Raw genomic sequence first — 20125 nt, 5'->3', positions numbered from 1 at the left:
TGCTTACAATACAACAAAGATGTATGTTGTGCAGGACATTGTCCTCTGGCATATTGCGCTGGATCAGTGTGTATCGTCCTAATACCTGTGCTAATTGGACCTTTAATATTTAGCCAATTAGCACAGGTATTAGAAACTATATATAGGTGTTTCCCTGCTAAAAACAACAGGTTAAATCAGCTAAAGTTGGTTTGTTTGTCTTAGCAGGTTGTCCAACATGGCTAAGATGGTCTTCAGCTGGTCTTCCCCTCTAAAACCATCAAAGAGACTAGCCTAACCAGCTTGGCCAGGCTGGAAGACCAGCAAACCACCTTAGGCTGGTTTAAGTAGTTGTATTCAGCAGGGTTGTGTTTCAAAATATTGATTACTTTATATGTATCTCAATGGCTGCAGCTATTTGTTTCAGTTTGCATTCCATTTTGAATGTACTAATGCACAATGTTGGTGTGTAAACATCATAAAGCAGCTATTGTATATCTGCTTTTCACCAACAAGTGTTCGCATTTGGTTTGACGCTGATAAACTATGACATTCTGGAATGGCATACTGGGTTTTTTAAAGAGTGTTGTTAATTATCTGTGTCTGTTCCTCTTCACTGTGCTTTGTGCTCGAAAATCAATGTCTCTAATTTGGGATCTGAGTGGTCTTGGCATGGTCTCAAAGCCAGTGTCCTTACACCGTGAATTAAGCTGACTTTGTCAATTATTCTCTTAGAAGTGTACTATTGCGAGATTGTTAATGCAATTAGCATGCTAACTAGGGTTAAAGTGCCAGTGTTCCATATAATTTGTGTGTGTAGGAAAAAGCGAGCTGCATTAATGTTCTTTCTCCTATTGTGTTTTCATTATCTACTGTCATTTCTCTGGGTTGATACCACTTCATAGAACAGTTAACCATATGCAGCACTACAAAAACTGTGAATTAAGCTAAATGCAAGAAAAACTGAAAAAAAACTCAATACTTTAATGAACCGTTAACATGCCCAGGTTTGCAGTCCTGCAATTAAAGTCAGCTGTGAAACAACATCATCAAAAGATGACTCGGTCTAGATTGAGTTGTCTTATGAATATTCTTAATTGTAATCATGCATTAATACAATAATACTTGAGGAAATAAATATTTCGTGCAACTGCTGATGACTAAAGAACAAGGCTAATCCAAAAGTAGTAACAAAATGTTTTTACCTCGGTTTTGACACCGTCTGTGACGTCCATCATGTTGATGGCATTCTTGCCCTTGTCTTTGCCCTTTTTCTTGTTCTTCTTCTTGAATATCCACTTTTTGCAGATGCAGAAGCAGCAGGAAACAACTAGTACAACAGCAACGAATGCGATTGCGACGATGGCCCATGATGGCACTGTGCAGACAAAAACAGAAAAAACTTAAATGTACATATTCACTACATTTCAAATCTTCTGAAGCCATACAGTAGCTTTTTGTAAGGGATAGACCGAAATTTTACCCCTTACTGCACACCCCCCATTTTGGCAAGTGGGGCATAAATGACAAATCTAAACCAAAAAGGTTGCTGCTCAAAAATCATTCTAAAATGACACATAACCAACATATATTTAAAAAGCCAACACTTAAGAGTTTACAGTTCAAGACTCAGAATTACTTGGACTGTTATAAATATGGAGATATACTGTAGAAGCTCAAACATAAAAACATAACAAAGATTAAGAATATATTTTTAAATGTATAAAAATGTGTCTGTGTTGTAGAAATGTAGAAACTCAATGAAGCTGAAGCCACAAGTCTGCTCATGCTTAATTTCAAATCTGAAGATGACATCTCTAAAACTATGCATTTTATTAAACATTTTATTAGACCATCTCATGTGAGTTTTTAGAGAAGGCTGATAAGATGCTAATAAAATATCGTATTGTCCTGTAAACACCTACTTGCAGTCTATTGTCTATGATCTGGCAAGGCAAACTGCCTTATTCATGTTTCTATTGTTCTCACTCGACGATCTAATATAGATCTAATATGGATTTTAGTCATATAATGATGTTGAAATATGTTATGTATAGCCATTTATATGCAGCTAATCGCTACACCTGCTTAGCATTTATAATGTAAACATCCATTATTGATATGAAAATCACACACAAACCATATACTATCATAGTCGTGTGTTTATTAGCTTCTTATTTCGTGTGTAGAAATGTTTTTTTGGGATTGTTGTTTTTCACGGAGCTCAGAACGAGAAAGTGTACAGGATGGCGTCATCTAGAAGGGCAGGAATTATGGTCATGTAAGATGATTGACAGCTCTAGGCTGAATGAGTGCTCGATGAGTCAAAATTTATGCAAACCAGGAAGAGGACAGACAGAGCGCGATCTGAACACTCTTTCAGCTCTTCAGATTGCATAACTCAGTGGGAAATGAATATAAATTATATTCTGTACACTGTTTAAAAAAATCAGGTCTCCAATTGAAAATTTTCTAGTGACCGATCACATCTAAATTTTTCAGTAGGCCAAATTGAATTTCTGTGAATTGATGCAATTTAATTTAGTTATTTTTACAGTGTATGATGAAATATTTTGCAAACATGTGAGAATAAATCAGTATTTTTTCAAATATTGGCACTTTTGGAAGAAGAGCCCTAACGGACACTGTGTAGTGCGTCTATGTGAACACATATAAACAGGCGCAGACGTGAATGATTATATATACATGTTTTTATTCTATTCAAAATATTAAAAAAATACAGATTGATTATTTTGCACTCCTGACATAAATTAAGAAATGAATGTCACTGTAACCTAGTTTTATCACAAACAGTGGTCAAGTATCGAAGCTGGAGTCTTTAATCTTTCAAATGATGCTCAGTTTGTCCAGATCAATTAAGAGTGTGTTGTTTTGACGTGCAGTAAATGTTGAACAACAATAATCTGGGGCCATTGGCAAACTTTGTGTGTAAAGGGGTTAAGGTGTTATTCCATGAAAATCTGACTTTAGGATATTATATTCACTGTATGGCAAAGAGAAGCCAGGACATTCTGTTAAGTTTCTCATTTTCTGTTCCACATAAGAAAGAAAAGCCATATGGGTTCCTAAAGACAAGAAATTCACATAATTTTAAATGTGAGGTGAACTATTTCTTTATTAAACTTTCCTCATTTACGTAAATAAAAGCTGTACTCGCATGACTGAAAATAGCTGTTCGCTGACTGGACTGAACCGACGTGGTTCCAAATAGCCATGTTGCTTTATGGTTCAATATCTTCTCAAACCAACAAAGAAACAGAACGGGCTAGAAGGGAAAAGTTTCAGTCTGTTGGTTGACACTCTTTGATCAATTGCCAGAGACCTTCATGTCTGCCGGTCACACAGGATTAACGATCGCCACTCAGACAGAGATGTTGCAACACTCTAGTGAGAGTAATCAGCCAATTTAGCTGAAAACAGGAGCTGTTGGCATTCACAACTTGCCATTTGATCACTCTTGGAAAACATTTTGAGCTTGACATTGTTAAAGCAATCACCCTCGGCACAGAATTTATTTGATTGTCAAGGACAGCGTGGAACTAAAAAAACGGAACGGAAATACTCTGAAAAATGTCGTTTAATAAGATTTGGACTTAATAAACAAGAATTTATGCACACTGACCAAATTGCTTAGCCTCTAAAAACTCTAAAAGCAATTTACATCCATACAGCATAGTGATGGACCTAAAATAGTATTTCCTCTTCTGGTCATGACTTTATAAATACAGCTCCCGAACTCCAGCGAGCGCTGTCAGGGGAGGACAATTGAGCTCCTCAGCTTTTCGACAAGATTAACAGCCTCCTGCCAAGAGAAAGAGCGACGCCTCTATACAGCAGGGCTAAAACTGCATGCGTCAACAGAGGCGAGCACCAGATACAAGAATGTCACTTTCCGAGACTCAATAGAAGCTTCCTCCCCGAACCGACATTTGCTGGGAATAATTGGTAGACAGATGTGGTGGAAGAATCCTGCATTCAGAGACTCATACAGTAATTACGGCTTTTACGCACAACACAACAAACACCTGGCGACCGAATGGCAACTTTCAGGGAAGCAGATTTCTCCAGAAAAATTTTCCACTCCAGATTTGAATGCGCTTGATTTGCTCTGGGACAATGCAGAGTCAAGGACTGTATAAATAATGCCAGTCTCCAGTGAACGAAAGACATCTTGTATTCATCATTTGGGAAACATGCGAGCACTCCAAATGTTATGGTACATCTTAAGAAACCTGTCGTCATATTTCACCTCAAAATCGTAGTGGATATCTAAAATAGGCTTCATATTATATTTTTTAACAAGATATATAATTTATTTGACATATTTCTCTTTTCTTTGAATTTTGGGTAAAATGTGATCTGTTTTTTTTGCTCCACGAGATTCATCCATTTTATATTTCAAATGAAATTCCATCCAGAACAGTTGGCATTTAGAACACGTCTAATATCCTGACAGCTAATATCCCCCCAAACACCCCCCCACCCCCACACACACACACGTCCTCAATTTGAAACTTGAATCTTTTGTTTCTCTTATCATGGTGTGAAGACTATATTTGATTTGGCAGTAGAGAATCATTTAAATAAATGCTGCATCTCCCAGGAGGGTTAGACCTGCTACCACAGGACACATTTCCCAAACCCAGGTCCTAAGGGAGAGAGAACAGGGAAGATAAAGAATGTGTGTGTGAGAGAGAAAGAAAAATCAATTGGCTGTTGGCAAAATCGATAAGCACTCTCCTCTGAGGAAAAACAGTGAGTGATAGTCTAAAGTAACTTTGGGATCATCAGCACACAGCCTCGACTTCGCTGTGGGGTAATGGAGGTGACAACCCTCCGCTTTATTCCTTTGTTTTTTTCCTTCCTAGCACAACATCCTTCACTGGACTGCTTCACTACATTCATTAATGAAACAAAACAAAACACAATTTGGTTTTAGCTTATGGACAGATATCTTATACCTCCCCAGATGGTTCCTTCAAAATTAAGAGCAATTAATTGGGATCCCTAGTGTGTTTCTCTCAAATGCTTTAGTTCACTCATTTCAAATGCACCAAAATATTACTACATTAAAACCATTGATTGGTTCAATATCTCGAACAGCTGAGTAAATGTGTTTTGCTCATTTAACATAATGTTTTGGCATGGTGTGAAACTTGAAAAGGAAAAAAAAAAGAACATGAAAAAAAACGAACAAACAAACCACAACAAAAACTCTCACCAGGCTTTCAAAAAGCTTTTTCCAAAGCCCTGTCATTTCAACCCTTTTCAAACAGAGGAGAATCTGTCAGCTATCTTAAAGGCCACTCTTATTGGTCAGTTGCCCCATCTTCTTTGAAAGCTTGCGGTTTAGACCATAATTGCTCCTGTCTAGTATCAGACCCCCGATTGTCTAGCATCAGACCCCTGATTCATACGTGTTAAACATGCTCTCTAGGCCACACTCTTTTCTCCACTACTGACCTGAATATCAGCCCGCTAGGGGAATAAAGAGCCCCTTTCATTTCTATGTCTTCTCTAGCACAGGCACTTGGGACTCAAGCTGCACAAAGCATTGAGCCGTCCTGGTTTAAGACCAGCTAGTGCTCATCAGTTCTCTTGAAGTACTATCATTATTAGAAATGTCTCAACAGCGGTGTCATGGAAGATTATATTTCTGCATTTCATTCAATGTCCTATTAAATGCCATGTGAAATCACCAACTTGGAAAATCTATCATTCCACAAGTCGCAGATTTTGCCAAGATAAGTGTGAATGATGTAACATGACAATGTCGACACGAAGATGAAAGTTGAAAGTTTGAAATTCCGACTTTGAGCTGAATGGAATCCCGTGTGTCTGATTAGAAATTCTACTGTGTGCTTTTAGCTATATACACTATATTGCCAAAAGTATTGGGACACCCCTCCAAATCATTGAATTCAGGTGTTCCAATCATTTCCATGGCCAAAGGTGTATAACATCAAGTACCTATAGGCATGCAGACTGCTTCTACAAACATTTGTGAAAGAATAGGTCACTCTCAGGAGTGAATTCAAGCGTGGTACCGTGATAGGGTGCCAACTATGCAATAAGTCCATTGGTGAAATTTCCTCACTACTAAATATTCTACGGTCAACTGTTAGTGGTATTATTACAAAGTGGAAGCAATTGGGAACAACAGCGACTAAGCCACGAAGTGGTAGGCCATGTAAAATCACAGAGCGGGGTCAGAACATGAGACTATTGCTGAGTCAATAGACCAAACAGACCTCCAAACTTCGTGTGGCCTTCAGATTAGCTCAAGAACAGTGTGTAGAGAGCTTTATGGAATGGGTTTCCATGGCCAAGCAGCTGCATACAAGCCTTACATCACCAAGTGCAATGCAAAGCATCGGATGCAGTAGTGTAAAGCATGCCACCAACCAAAGCAAGGTCCATCATGGATGAGTGAGTTTGGTGTGGAGAAACTTAACAGAGTCCTGACCTCAACCCGATAGAACACCTTTGGGATTAATTAGAGCAGAGACTGCCAGGCCTTCTCGTCCAACATCAGTGCCCTATCTCACAAATGTGCTACTAGAAGAATGGTCAAAAATTCCCCAAAACACTCTCCTAAACCTTCCCAGAAGAGTTGAAGCTGTTATAGCTGCAGAGGATGGGCCAACTCCATATTAAACCCTACGGATTAAGAATGGGATGTCATTAAAGTTCATGTACAGTACATGTAAAGGCAGGCGTCCCAAAACTTTTGGCAATATAGTGTATATGACAATTTTGGTGTATTATATCCACCTTATTTTAAACTCGAAAGTAAGCTTTTTGTGTAAATGTGCACCATTTGGATTCATTATTAATTATAGGTAAAAAGTGCAGTAAGCAGTAAAAATATTTGTGCTACAAACCAGTGTGTTTTTGAATACGATAATAAATTAAAATAATATTATAAGAAATACCTGTTTGCAGTATCAAAAAGCCCAAAGAACAGCTAAAATAACTGGATGCACCTTCTCTTATGTTAAAAAAATATGGTGGATACAGTAAAAATATTGTATACTCAAGCTGTATAAATCATACAGATAAACATGATTCATATGTAATTGGGAGTTTTGATTTTCTAGGTGAAGATACTATGAAAATAAGACTAAAAGAAGATTAAAAACCTATTTGGGTCCAAGTGGCATGAGGTACTGGGAAGGGACAGAATCTCACATGACAGCAGCAAGCTTATATTAAAGATCTGTAAAGGTTGATGATGAGAACCATTTAGTGCTACAGCAGACACTGAGCAATTCTGACACTTTTTTAATGAAAGCTTATGAAAAAATTATGTTTAATACAACAAGCACAGCTTGAGTCTGAGTAAATTGACTGCTATGAGTACATTAGCTGTATTTTTAATCACACAGTCTGCTGTAGCAATTAGATTACTTTTATCACGGTAGAGAAAAAACAAAATAAAATACTTCTCATATCAAGCTTAGTTGTTTAGAAGTGAAATTGCATTGGCTGAGCACTAATAGATGCAAATAAGTCTAATGTTTAGCCGTCCAATGCAATAAACCAGAGTGCTTATCTTCTTCATCTCGCAAATGTCCTATTCTGAAAGACACTTTTGTGTTTCTTAATTAAAAGAACCCGAGACCCAGAAAGCAATAGAAACATTTTCTAATTAACTCAATTGTATAAGTGTCTATTGTCCTTTGGGATTGTAGAGGAAGCATGTGCTCTTCAACTTCAAGCAGCTATCTCTCGTTCCGCCGTGCACATGCACACACAAACTCTTAAGAGGTAACACAAAATGAGGTTCTGTAGCTGGATTCTGTGACTGCACAGCCAATCAGAGAGGAACATTATTCCAATTCAGCAGCGCTGTGGTGCCCAATTCAAAACCAAACACAGCTTAGAACAATGAAAGTCTGCCATCTTGCTACTGCTTTCAAGGACGTGAGAGTCCTTCTGGCCCGACCTCATCCAATCGGGTATGTGAATAAGATCTTGAGTGCACTCATTCGCTCCCCACCTTTTCCGTGACAAAAGATTACAGCATCAGACTTATCAGACTGGGCTCACACAAAAATCTCACCAAGCTGCTTTAGGAAGCCATGCCAGGGAGTCGAGACAATAATGACTCTTAGATTGGCAACTTAGATTTATAGAAGAATCTTATCGCATACTTGCAGTGCAGGACTGCAATAGATGGGCTATGGCACATGAAAACATGTACATGATTTATTGCATGTACAGGATTGTGCTTTATTCTTGCAGAATTTCTTTAGACCAAAACTTTTAATGAACAGAAATATTACTCATTTTTTATGATTTGATATCTAGCCTGCAGCTAGGGATATTAAGATTTTTTATTATGCAAATTAATTTTCACAACACCCACATAAAACAAAAAACGTTACATATGCAAAACAACAGGGTGAATCTCACAAAACCTGTCAAGAACATTTCCATATCATATTGACCTGAAAGAAAAAGAAAAACGAAAATGAATAAAGAAAATAAAGCCTATTTAATATTTTTTTTTGCACTGTAGCATTATTTTTAAGACAATTAAGTACATTTCCCCTGAACTTATTCACATTATAATGCAAAAAAGGTTCATTATATTATTATAAATTCTCATTATATATATTATAATATGTAAATGGTGAAGTATTTAAGTTGGTAATTAGCCTGGATGCCAGCCGAACTTAGCCCCGCCCACAACATTTGAGGTCGGGAAGTTCGGTCTGGACCAAGCGGCAACCTCCCAAAGTTTCTCTTGAAGCCAATACGGAAGTGACATATACTGCAATTCATCGACTGGCCACTAAGAAGGAAAGCAGAATCTCATTGAGCCCCATGTTAAAATGCCCAACTTTACAGCAGAATAAAACATGTTTACAGCCTGGAACAAATTGGGGTTTTGGTCTATACAGCTAATTTTGCCCTTCATGACGACTCTGAGGGGGGTGAATTTTTTTATAACTCATTCGTTTCCATTATATAAAGCATTAAAATTCTGCATAATTAAGGGAGTGGCCACTTCGAGTGACAGGTGGATAGCCATTTATCTGCTGTATGTTAGTCATCGCATTACTCCCGCCTTTTTGCCCATTTTCTGTTATCCGGGAGTGATGCATGCGGCCAGCTCGTCCCTACTTTACGCTTCAAAACTGTTCATCAGAATCCTATGGGTGACGTCACGGACACTACATCCATATTTTTTTACAGTCTATGGTCTGGATTTGATCCGTTGTGGAGCAACTATGCTCGAACCAGAGCTGTTCGGACCAATCAAATTATCAGGGCGGCTTTATACGATGATGGACAGATGATCAAAAGTAACGTAATCATCCACGTCACCAAAGAGCGCTTGGGTTGAATTCGTTCTAATCCTAAGCGGAGAGCTTGTTTGTATATGCATCCACCTTTACTATTTCTCTCAAAAATGATGATTGTGTTGTTAAGTACTCCGTGTATCCTTAAATTCTTTTTTACAACACCGGCAAAGATCGTTTACACTCATCTTCTTCTTCTACTTCTTCCAGCGTGCGTGCAGTTCTGTTGACAACTATGCGTCGCTCCGTTGCCCTGATTGATTGTAGGTCTATCCAACTGAGTGCAGAGGCATTTTCTTTCCTGGTTCAGTTGAAACGCCTCATAATCACAGCCCAATGGAGCAGTATCAGACTCATATTCTGACAAGAATTGAGTAAGACGACATCAGGCTAGTAGGTAATCAGATTTAAAAAATCAGATTTTTGAAAGTTTGAGAAAATATGCTTAGTTATCATAATTTATTTATATATATATATATATATATATATATATATATATATATATATATATATATATATATATATATATATATATATATATATATATATATATATATATATATATATATAATCCTAAAAATAAGCTTAATTTTTATGCATAACATAATTTTATATCTTTTTTGTAGGGTGTAGGGTAACTTAGACATGTTTTCATGAAATTCATCTTATTAGCAATATATATATATATATATATATATATATATATATATATATATATATATATATATATATATATATATATATATATATATATATATATATATATATATATATATATATATATATATATATATATATATATATATATATATATATATATATATATATATATTCATAAATAGTTCACCTGTCCTTTATAGATAACAACAATAAATGTGACCCTGGACCACAAAACCAGTCATAAGGATACATTTTTGGAAATTGAGATGGATGCATCATCTAAAAGCTGAATAAATAAGCTTTCCATTGTTTGTTTAGATTTGTTAGGACAATATTTGGCTGAGATACAACTATTTGAAAATCTGGAATCTGAGGGTACAAAAAAATCTAAATATTGAGAAAATCGCCTTTAAAAATTGTCCAAATGAAGACCTTAGCAATGCATATTACTACTACTAATATTTTTTTTTTTTACAAAATATCTTCATGAAACAGGATCTTTACTTAATATCCTAATGATTTTTGGCATAAAAGAAAAATCTATCATTTTGACCCATACAATGTATTGTTGGCTTCTGCCACAAATATACCTGTGCAACTTATGACTGATTTTGTGGTCCAGGGCCACAAATGTAAACTGGTCATCAGCAGTTGTGGCACCATGCTGGGATTCTCTTTGGGCAGCCCAGGGCTCATTATCCCGCTATTCATCTGATCTGAATGAAATGTGAGAGTCTCTGACCAGGGAGGTGGTGTTGCCTGCTAACGCAAAGCTAACAGTAACATGATCTATCCCCAGGCGGCATGCCGCAGGGTCGAGTTACCCACTCTCACACTTGTTAACACACCAAATCGGAATGAGAAACTTGATGTCTTAACAGGCGTGATTTGATTGAGCGTGCGTCATGATTGTGAGCGCTAGTGAGCGCACGGGCCAAGTGGGGGGAAAATGATCCATCGGTGTAATACAGCACACACTGGCAACCCAAACTAATGTGTTTTGACAGCACGCCGTTGGTCAATTAACCCTGGTACTAGAGCATGTTATACAGCATGAGAGAAAGACAACCCTGTTGCACTTCCAAATATACTCTCTGCATTAAGGAAAATTACTTGGAAGTGATTTATCATGCCATGTGGTTACGTTACAGTCCAGAAGATGGGCGGCAATTTCAATATCCATTTAGTAAAGTTTCATAGACGAAGGAACAATCTGAAAAGCGAGCATGGCTCATGAATATTAATTAGGTAATGTAATATTCACCTAGTAGTCGTGACTGATGTTCTAAAAAGCAGGCGAGTGGCCGCTAGCCACCGTAGGATTACCGACTGCACATTTTTTCTGTTTGTTGGGGTTGGCAGAGGCTAAAAAGTGTGAACTTCTTCAAGTTTTTGTACCATTGCTGAACAGTCGAGCCATACCGTATGATTAACTGACCCTCAAAAACAAACCACGAGGCTCACATAAGAAAATATTTGAAGGGAAAAAGAAAGACAAGTGTGATAACAGTTCATGTGATATTGCGAGCAGATTAATATCAACCCTCTCATATCCTCTGTCAACAGCATTCAGATCAGATCATATCTTTTGTTATTACAGACGTTGCCGTTATTTGGTCTGTGATGAACGACGCGTTCGGATGGCGAGGGACACCAATGATCAGACTCTGATTGAAAACTGATAATAACATTGATTGTGGTTCTCAAAATATCAGGGAAGACAGCTATGATGGACAACAAACAAACCAAAACCCTCATTCTCCATCTCATTTGTCCTTTCTCATCTGCTGACTGCTAATCAGATGTCTGTCATCCCATTTGTCAAGGAAATGTGTTTAGTGAGACACAGGGGAAAAACGAACTGAAAGAAACTTTACAACAGGTTTCAGTCTAGGAAGAGTCTTTTCAGAATAGTAAAAAACAAATTTTTGCATTGGTGCAATGCTGCGTTGCTGGTTTTTGTCACATTGTATTGTGCACCCAGTGAACTCCCTCTATTCATCACTCATTTGTAAACTACCATTCAAAATTTTAGGGTAATTTTTAAAAAGTTTTACAGATGTCTCTTATGCTGAATTTATTTGATCAAAGATACAGTAAAAACAGTAATAATGTGAAATAGTATTACAATTAAAAATAACGCTTTTCTATTGTAATATACACTCACCTAAAAGATTATTAGGAACACCCGTTCAGTTTCTCATTAATGCAATTATCTAATTAACCAATCACATGGCAGTTGCTTCAATGCATTTTGGCATGGTTGTTGGTGCCAGACGGGCCGGTCTGAGTATTTCTCAATCTGCTCAGTTACTGGCATTTTCACGCACAACCATTTCTAGGGTTTACAAAGAATGGTGTGAAAAGGGAAAAACATCCAGTATGCGGCAGTCCTGTGTGCGAAAATGCCTTGTTGATGCTAGAGGTCAGAGGAGAATGGGCCGACTGATTCAAGCTGATAGAAGAGCAACTTTGACTGAAATAACCACTCGTTACAACCGAGGTATGCAGCAAAGCATTTGTGAAGCCACAACACGCACAACCTTGAGGCGGATGGGCTACAACAGCAGAAGACGCCACCGGGTCCCACTCATCTCCACTACAAATAGGAAAAAGAGGCTACAATTTGCACGAGCTCACCAAAATTGGACAGTTGAAGATTGGAAAAATGTTGCCTGGTCTGATGAGTCTCGATTTCTGTTGAGACATTCAGATGGTAGAGTCAGAATTTGGCGTAAACAGAATGAGAACATGGATCCATCATGCCTTGTTACCACTGTGCAGGCTGGTGGTGGTGGTGTAATGGTGTGGGGGATGTTTTCTTGGCACACTTTAGGCCCCTTAGTGCCAATTGGGCATCGTTTAAATGCCACGGCCTACCTGAGCATTGTTTCTGACCATGTCCATCCCTTTATAACCACCATGTACCCATCCTCTGATGGCTACTTCCAGCAGGATAATGCACCATGTCACAAAGCTCGAATCATTTCAAATTGGTTTCTTGAACATGACAATGAGTTCACTGTACTTAAATGGCCCCCAGTCACCAGATCTCAACCCAATAGAGCATCTTTGGGATGTGGTGGAACGGGAGCTTCGTGCCCTGGATGTGCATCCCACAAATCTCCATCAACTGCAAGATGCTATCCTATCAATATGGGCCAACATTTCTAAAGAATGCTTTCAGCACCTTGTTGAATCAATGCCATGTAGAATTAAGGCAGTTCTGAAAATGAAAGGGGGTCAAACACAGTATTAGTATGGTGTTCCTAATAATCCTTTAGGTGAGTGTATTTTAAAATTTAATTTATTCCTGTGATGCAAAGCCTTATTTTCAGCATCATTACTCCAGTCTTCAGTGTCACATGATCCTGTGATCCTTTCAACTGTAATATTGTGAAATATAATTTAAAATAAATGTTTTCGATTTTACTATATTTAGTAATAAATGGAATTTAAATGGAGTCACATGATCCTTCAGAAATCATTCTAATCATTCAAATTTGCTGCTCAAGAAACATTTATCAGTGTTGAAAACAGTTGAGCTGCTTAAAATGTTTGTTAAAATGTTTTTCAGGGTCATTTGATTAATGGAAATTTCAAAAGAACAGCATTTATTTGAGATAGAAATCTTTTGTAATATAAATGTATTTAATGTCTCGTAGGTTCTCCTACACTGCAGGGACAAAATGTGTCTTTTCTCATGTTTGTTTACTACTGTAATGCAGTTTTAACTTGTTTTAAATGAGATTATCTCTTCCTCCAAAAGGTTTTATAATGTGAAGCAGGCAGACAGAGAGGCTGGGGATTTATTTTTGTTTGTTTACATAATTCAATTTCAAGGAGCAGGGTTGACAAGCCTGGTAACCTTCAGAAGTCCTCTGGGGCGGTCTTGGGGCAGCAGGGAGAGGGGAAGAAAGGGAGATAGGATTAGGTCAAAGGTCAGCAGAATGGGAGGGCTAACTGCTCCATCTGTCAGGCTGTTGGCTGTGATGTGTTTGGCACCCTGCTCCAGTTCGCCTCCTGTTGCTGACTATGACTGAGGCTTTCTACACACTGGCAAACAACACAATCCTGCTAAACAACTGATACATATCACACTTCATAAGCATACATTGAAGTCTCATAACTTGTCATGTCTTAGCATTTCCGTAACTCGACTAGAAGAACATGACAGTAGAGTTCCTAGGAAATACATACATACTGATCAAATGTATACGTTAAACATTTACTGTAAGTAGGTTTGGAATAAATGCGATGTAATGATATTCTTAACATTCACTCAATCTAATAATGCATTGGTATGAATTGAGGAAAATGTTGATTTTAAATATGCCTAAAAAATGGTTTCATTTCCTAGGCAGCACACGAAACAGAGCCAATCAGTGTACAATGTGACAATTCACAAGACAGACAAAGCTTTTAATGGTTGTGATCAAATTAAAATGCAAATACATGTAAATGGCAAATTATAAAATTTGATCCCATTCATTTGTAGTTAATGTTCAAAGCACATGTTCCCAGTTAAGTTTGCATATTACCAAGTAAGAAAAGAACATTGATTGTGGTGTTTGATAGAACATCTCAAAAATTTGCCGAGATCAAGGGGCATTGTGTTGGGCATAAGAGTACCCAGTGTGCAAAGAGTGTTTCGGAGGCTGGACGGAATGTGTTCATTATTCATAGTAATTGTGCCAGAGCTGAATAAAACTCAAACTGTCTCTGTGCGGTGAGGTTAATTATCATCGAAAACAGATGCCTTGAGCTTGAGCAGCGGAGCGTTGGGAGAAAAACCAGAGCTGTTGCGTTACAGTCATTTTCTTTGGTTGCAGTCAACAAAGCTGTGTAACCGCAGCAGTGCAGAGACCTTTCCGAGCCAAGATGGTCGGGTTCAAACGGTTGAACCTGTCAACTGGCCTCAAGGCTTGAACGTTCTCGAAGTGAGCCATGGCAAAACGAGTGTGGCATACTGAGAGCTACCTGTCGGAGTGATTCTACACGCAGGACCGTTTGTGATGGGTGCCGTAGAACGGATGTGATGTTGTGTGACCGCGAGGGTTGAGGGAACGTTAGTTATCACAGGTTATGGATAAACCTTTCTGAATGTGTCACCATCTGAGACTTCGAACAAATTGGTAGAAAAACGAATTGCCTGTTCATTTACATTTACACTCGGTCTGAAGTATCAGGGAGTAATTGTGTGTTTCTTCATATTAATAGACATTACAAATGCCTTTCATGTATAGACTTTATTTTTTGTATCCTTGTTGCAGACCCAGTCTTTCATTCTTAAAATGTTAAAATCCATTATAAAAGTAAGAATTATTATTATTATGTAATATGTTCAGTCTAAAAATGAACAAAAAAATAAAATAAAATGATGGCTGTCCAACAAATGTGGACTAATTTCCATCACAACCAACAATTTTCCTCCTAAAGTAAGTTTTTTATTCAAAAGTTTACCAAAATGAAAAATAAATATCACTTATTTTATATATTTTTGTGTCACTTTCCAGAAATGTGTATTTTTGTTATATTATGCAAAAAATAACTTTTTAACTTAGCATAAGGAAAATGCATTTTTATCACAAAATTCTATTCAAAGCAACAGATCATTACTTTCAGAAAAACACAAAAACAGAAATACTCTATGATGCATGTATTGGCTGAACATCTCAAAAATAAGGCACACAAAACAGTCGAAGTCGTCATTGGATTGGTACAGGAAACAAAGTCGTCTTGACGAGTCACCATTGTTGCAGTAAACTTGCACAACGTTCTTTAATGAATAATTTATTAGATGCATGCTGGTCTGTTATTGTAGGTACATCGACTTTACATACACCCCAAAACATGGCGCGGAACAAAATTAAGTGTGATTGGTTGCTTTACATGTCAGTTAGAAGGCCTTGGCCAATGAAAGCTGCGATGGAGTCCAGACCTTCTGCCATCAGTCTGAAGGCGTGGCTACGCGAGACTATTATGAAATACTTCATTCTGATTCTTTAATCGCACCATATAACGGCATATATTAGCTGCATAATAAGCGGGATAATTTCGTAGTGGGGTCTTGTATCACCCTGAAGAAGACCGTTGAAGAAGACCCTCCTATCATTTTAGAACTCCTGGCTCCACCTAAGGGTCGCACCACTGAACCAGTGAGTGAAAAGTGTGTTTTAAGGAAGCTACTTTTAAAAGAACCAAAAGTGCTTGAAAAGCACTCAGTTGTAGCATGTAAATATATCTTAAACAGTGTTTTTCTACATAGCACTATGACAGAAAGGCAGAAGAGTTAGAGTGAAGTATTTCCTTTTCATCAATACACAGCATCTGTCTGTGTTCCTCTGTTTTTGCCATGCTAGATGGCAGATTGTGACAGGTCCATGCATCTTACTTTTACAGGCAGCACCTGCACCATGCAGTGGATTATATTGGTGAAGAACAGCTCAAGTATTCTGCATCTGGACTCGCCCATTCATCACTAATGCAGGTCCGTCAGGGTTCCTGGACGCCACCGGTCAATACAGCACCCTTCTCCCAAGGCATTCATCAGCCCAGGCACCCGTTTGCACGGAGACGTGTGTGTGATGGAGGGAGGCGGCTAAAACAGTAATTTAAGACACAGTAATGGAGTGTCTTTTTCTGGCTGAATCTCAGAAGGGGCATATCTGTCTGAGTCAAATGCGGCAACCCTTTATTTTACAGTTGTCTGCAGGAAGGCAAAGTGATAATTAATGTGGTGAATGTGTCTCCAAGTGTGAAAGCAAGGGTGGAATTGAAAGTGTACGTGTGTGAGAGTGTGAGTAAAAGTGAGAGCGAGAAGTTGCATGTGTGAAATCGAGTTTGAGAGATAGAGAGTTGGGCAAAATGACAAGACACCTATAGTAAGGTACTGTAGGTGTAGGAGATGACACGAATCTATCTCAGATCTGGGCACTGCCCTCATCTCTGCTACATATATGAGTTACTTTAGCACTATACAGTGGTGGGCCGGTTGTCAAATGTAAATAAATTATGCAAATTAGTTAACAAACAAAGTTTTTGCCTTTGTTATACTGTAGATTTGGTCAACTATAATCACCTTGTTTGAAAGTGCTTTAGTCAGGTGTGTATTTATAGTTCGGCTATTGGTGATCTGGTATGGCAAGACAAGTTATACTGTGACCTTGATACACAGTATCTAATTGACATTGAAGCACCTAGCTAAAGAAACACCCACACACAAACAATTGCAAATGTTTCAGCATGTTTACTTGAAAATATGAATATATAAACATACAGTGAATTGGTTGATGGTTAGCTACGATGCCTGAATTCAGCTCCTTGATTCACAGTGAGAGCCACAGTGTGTTGCGGACTGACGCACAGGGCACTTAGACAAACAAAGGCATGCAAATAACAAAACTCATTTACTTGCTTATTTACAATTAGAATGAGAAGGAACATGTTTGGGGGCCGCCTGTTTCTCAATCTCATTATTTTTCAGTCCTGGCTGAAAGTAAAAAAAAAATTGAAACTAAATAATAAAAAATGGATCTGACAGAACTTGCTATTCACTACCAATGCTGGGTCTCAATCAATGCCATTCAGGGTTTCATTTTTAATGTCAAAATTATGTAAAACGAATACAACACACGGAAGGTGAAATATAACCAAGTGAAGACCTTTGAGTGTTGTGAAAAAAAAAAGTTTACTCACGTGGGATTTTGTGCAGTTCATTCATGAACTTGTCTTTGACTTTGGAGAATGTCTCATCTTTGGTCTCGCGGGGACCGGGCCCTGCTGCCTCTGTGCTGTTGCCCAATACCTCAGGCGCCGCGCTGGGCGGAGGGTTCCCCACCAGAGCCTCCCTTCGACTCATAGCTGGATGTGGCAGCCAGGCAGAAGCTAAATATTAAAAGATGCAAGAGGGTTACTCATACTATCTGGAATATTTAATCTGTTGCACATTCCCAATCCTTCCAACATCTTTATCTGTTGGATAATGTATACCATGTGGATTTGTAGGTGCATATAAATTTGATATGATACATTTATGCGAGACAGCTGCAGGACAATAGTGGGATTTTTGATTCATTCCACTGATTTGAATCTTTTGATTCTGTTAAAGAAAGGCTCATTCAGATTCATTCCAGTGAAAATGTCTGTTGGTCACATCATTGAAAAAATAAGTGGCACCAATGAGTGACTGAGTATTATGAGTGAGTCACTGAATCATTAACTCAACTATTAGCAGTTGTTCACACATTTTTGCATTCCATTGTGGCGCCTATTCATCAGTTTTTCTAAGTAAACATACACTAGATGGATGTGTTTGACCATTGTGCTCGCATTTTTTTCAGCGTCTTGTACAGACACCGTTCTGAAAAAACAGCAGTCACGTTAAAAGTAGAGCCCGACCGATATGGGTTTTTGGGGTAAGTTACCCATATTGATATTAGGGCGTAAAAAAAGCACAATATCAATATATCAGCCGATATTCTTTATGTGTATATTATATTATGTATATTAGTACAGTCCCAGCCAAAAGTCTGGACACACTTTCCCATTGGTGTGTCCAAACTTTTGACTGGTACTGTATATATAATAGAGTATATACATAATATACATACATTGTACAACAGAACAAACCTTTTCAGGTTTTTCATGCATGTCTAAACTAGATTTTCAGGTACAGAAATAGTAAACAAATGTCAAATATCACTTAATTGTCTGTATAAATACTGTATAAATATAGATGAACCCTTATTAAAGTTATTCTGTTACGAGGCATGGGTGTTTTAGTTTTTTTGTTGTCTTTTGTTATCTCGTCTTTTATGAGAAAATGCTTCCCTGCCATAGATTAGATTTTTCGTGTTTTCACTTTTATACGGTAGGGGGCGCTATTACACTCCTGAACGAGTGCAAAGAAGAACAATCAATCTCGTATAAGCAGATTCATATGTAAAATAAAGTGATCGTCAACCTTAAAAAGCATATAAACCAAAACTGCCTGAAGTTATTGAATGAAAATGTAGAGCCAAACGAGATATAGGACTGTGAAGCTTTGAGGTGTTGATGGAAAAACAATGCATGAAGCTAGACTAAAACAGAGGGTCTGTTCTTTCTTTTGATATATTGCATGTTCAGATATTCATACAAGATATTCTGTGGGCCATAAAACTTGTGAAAATGACCAAAAATGCTGGTGGTTCACTTAAGACATAACCGACTATGTTTACGATGATACTCGACAAGACTTTTGACATAATTTTGTGTGAATTTTCGCATGCTTGGGCGCGTGTTCATATCGGTGGCATATCGGCGGCATATACGCAGATGCCGATATATCGGTGACAGGCTCATATCGGCCGATAAAATCGGCAGACCGATAAATCGGTCAGGCTCTAGCAAAAAATGTAACATGTCTCTAGCCTTTGCCCTGCAATTATGCATTTTGTGTGAACATGCCCTAAGAATGTCAAGAGAAGCATGCTTTTTGCTAGCATAATTGTGTAGTTACAACATCTACCAGTAGGGGTTACTGTCGAAGCTAACAGCCAAACATTGTTAAAAAGGAAAGACTCACACCTGGAACTAATTGAACAACATGCCCCTTTTTGTTTCGTCATTAATTAGTCCAGTTCATTCTGTTCATTCATGAATGAAATTCTCATCTCGTTCAGATTCAAAACACTGACTTTGTTGAGTGTAGGGGCATATTCGTTTTGAAGCCTTTTGAAGCCACCAAAGCAGTCACACACTTTACAATGGAAAATCAGTGCATCAAAGTAAACTTAAAAGATTTGCTCAAAAACACAGGGTTTTTCACAACTCCACTAATGGGGGATATAGATAGAAGGCAGATAACAGGTCAGGATGTGAGAGATGGAGTGAGAATGAGAAAGATGAAAACTCCAGTGTGCGAGTGTCTAATTTAGTGTGCGAGGAAGGTGGAGAATGAGGTGTGACTATGGGAAGCCTTCAACTGCTGCATGCTCTGAACAAATGTGCTTGTGAGGTGTGTTTAGTTGTTTAAACATCCTCCCATCCATCCCTCCTAATCTCTCGCTTAGGTTTACTCAGTCCTCTGTTCATTTACTGACTCACTTGCCTACAGACTCTCCCTGCCTCACCAGTTCATGTGCAGTCAGTATCGCATCTCTCTTGCCGGT

The 20125-nt window shown here is 38.0% G+C and overlaps 1 protein-coding gene across 4 annotated transcripts in view; it reads right to left on the bottom strand.

The window, feature by feature from the left end:
* The window catches only part of syt1a (synaptotagmin Ia), a 255324-nt gene that overhangs the window by 27560 nt on the left and 207639 nt on the right, over nucleotides 1-20125 (bottom strand). For all 4 annotated transcript variants that reach the window (XM_079817475.1, XM_079817473.1, XM_079817474.1 and 1 more), the window contains 2 exons: nucleotides 17670-17858; nucleotides 1185-1357 (listed from right to left, as the gene is read on the bottom strand). In XM_079817475.1, the coding sequence (XP_079673601.1) occupies nucleotides 1185-1357; nucleotides 17670-17832 (336 nt within the window). In that variant the 5' untranslated portion in view covers nucleotides 17833-17858. The remainder of the gene's footprint in view (nucleotides 1-1184; nucleotides 1358-17669; nucleotides 17859-20125) is intronic.

Source organism: Gobio gobio, assembly GCF_949357685.1.
Source record: "Gobio gobio genome assembly, chromosome: 5".
NCBI classification, from domain to species: domain Eukaryota; kingdom Metazoa; phylum Chordata; class Actinopteri; order Cypriniformes; family Gobionidae; genus Gobio; species Gobio gobio.
Note: the sequence above shows the minus strand (reverse complement) of the source record. Positions and strands in the feature narration are given on the sequence as shown.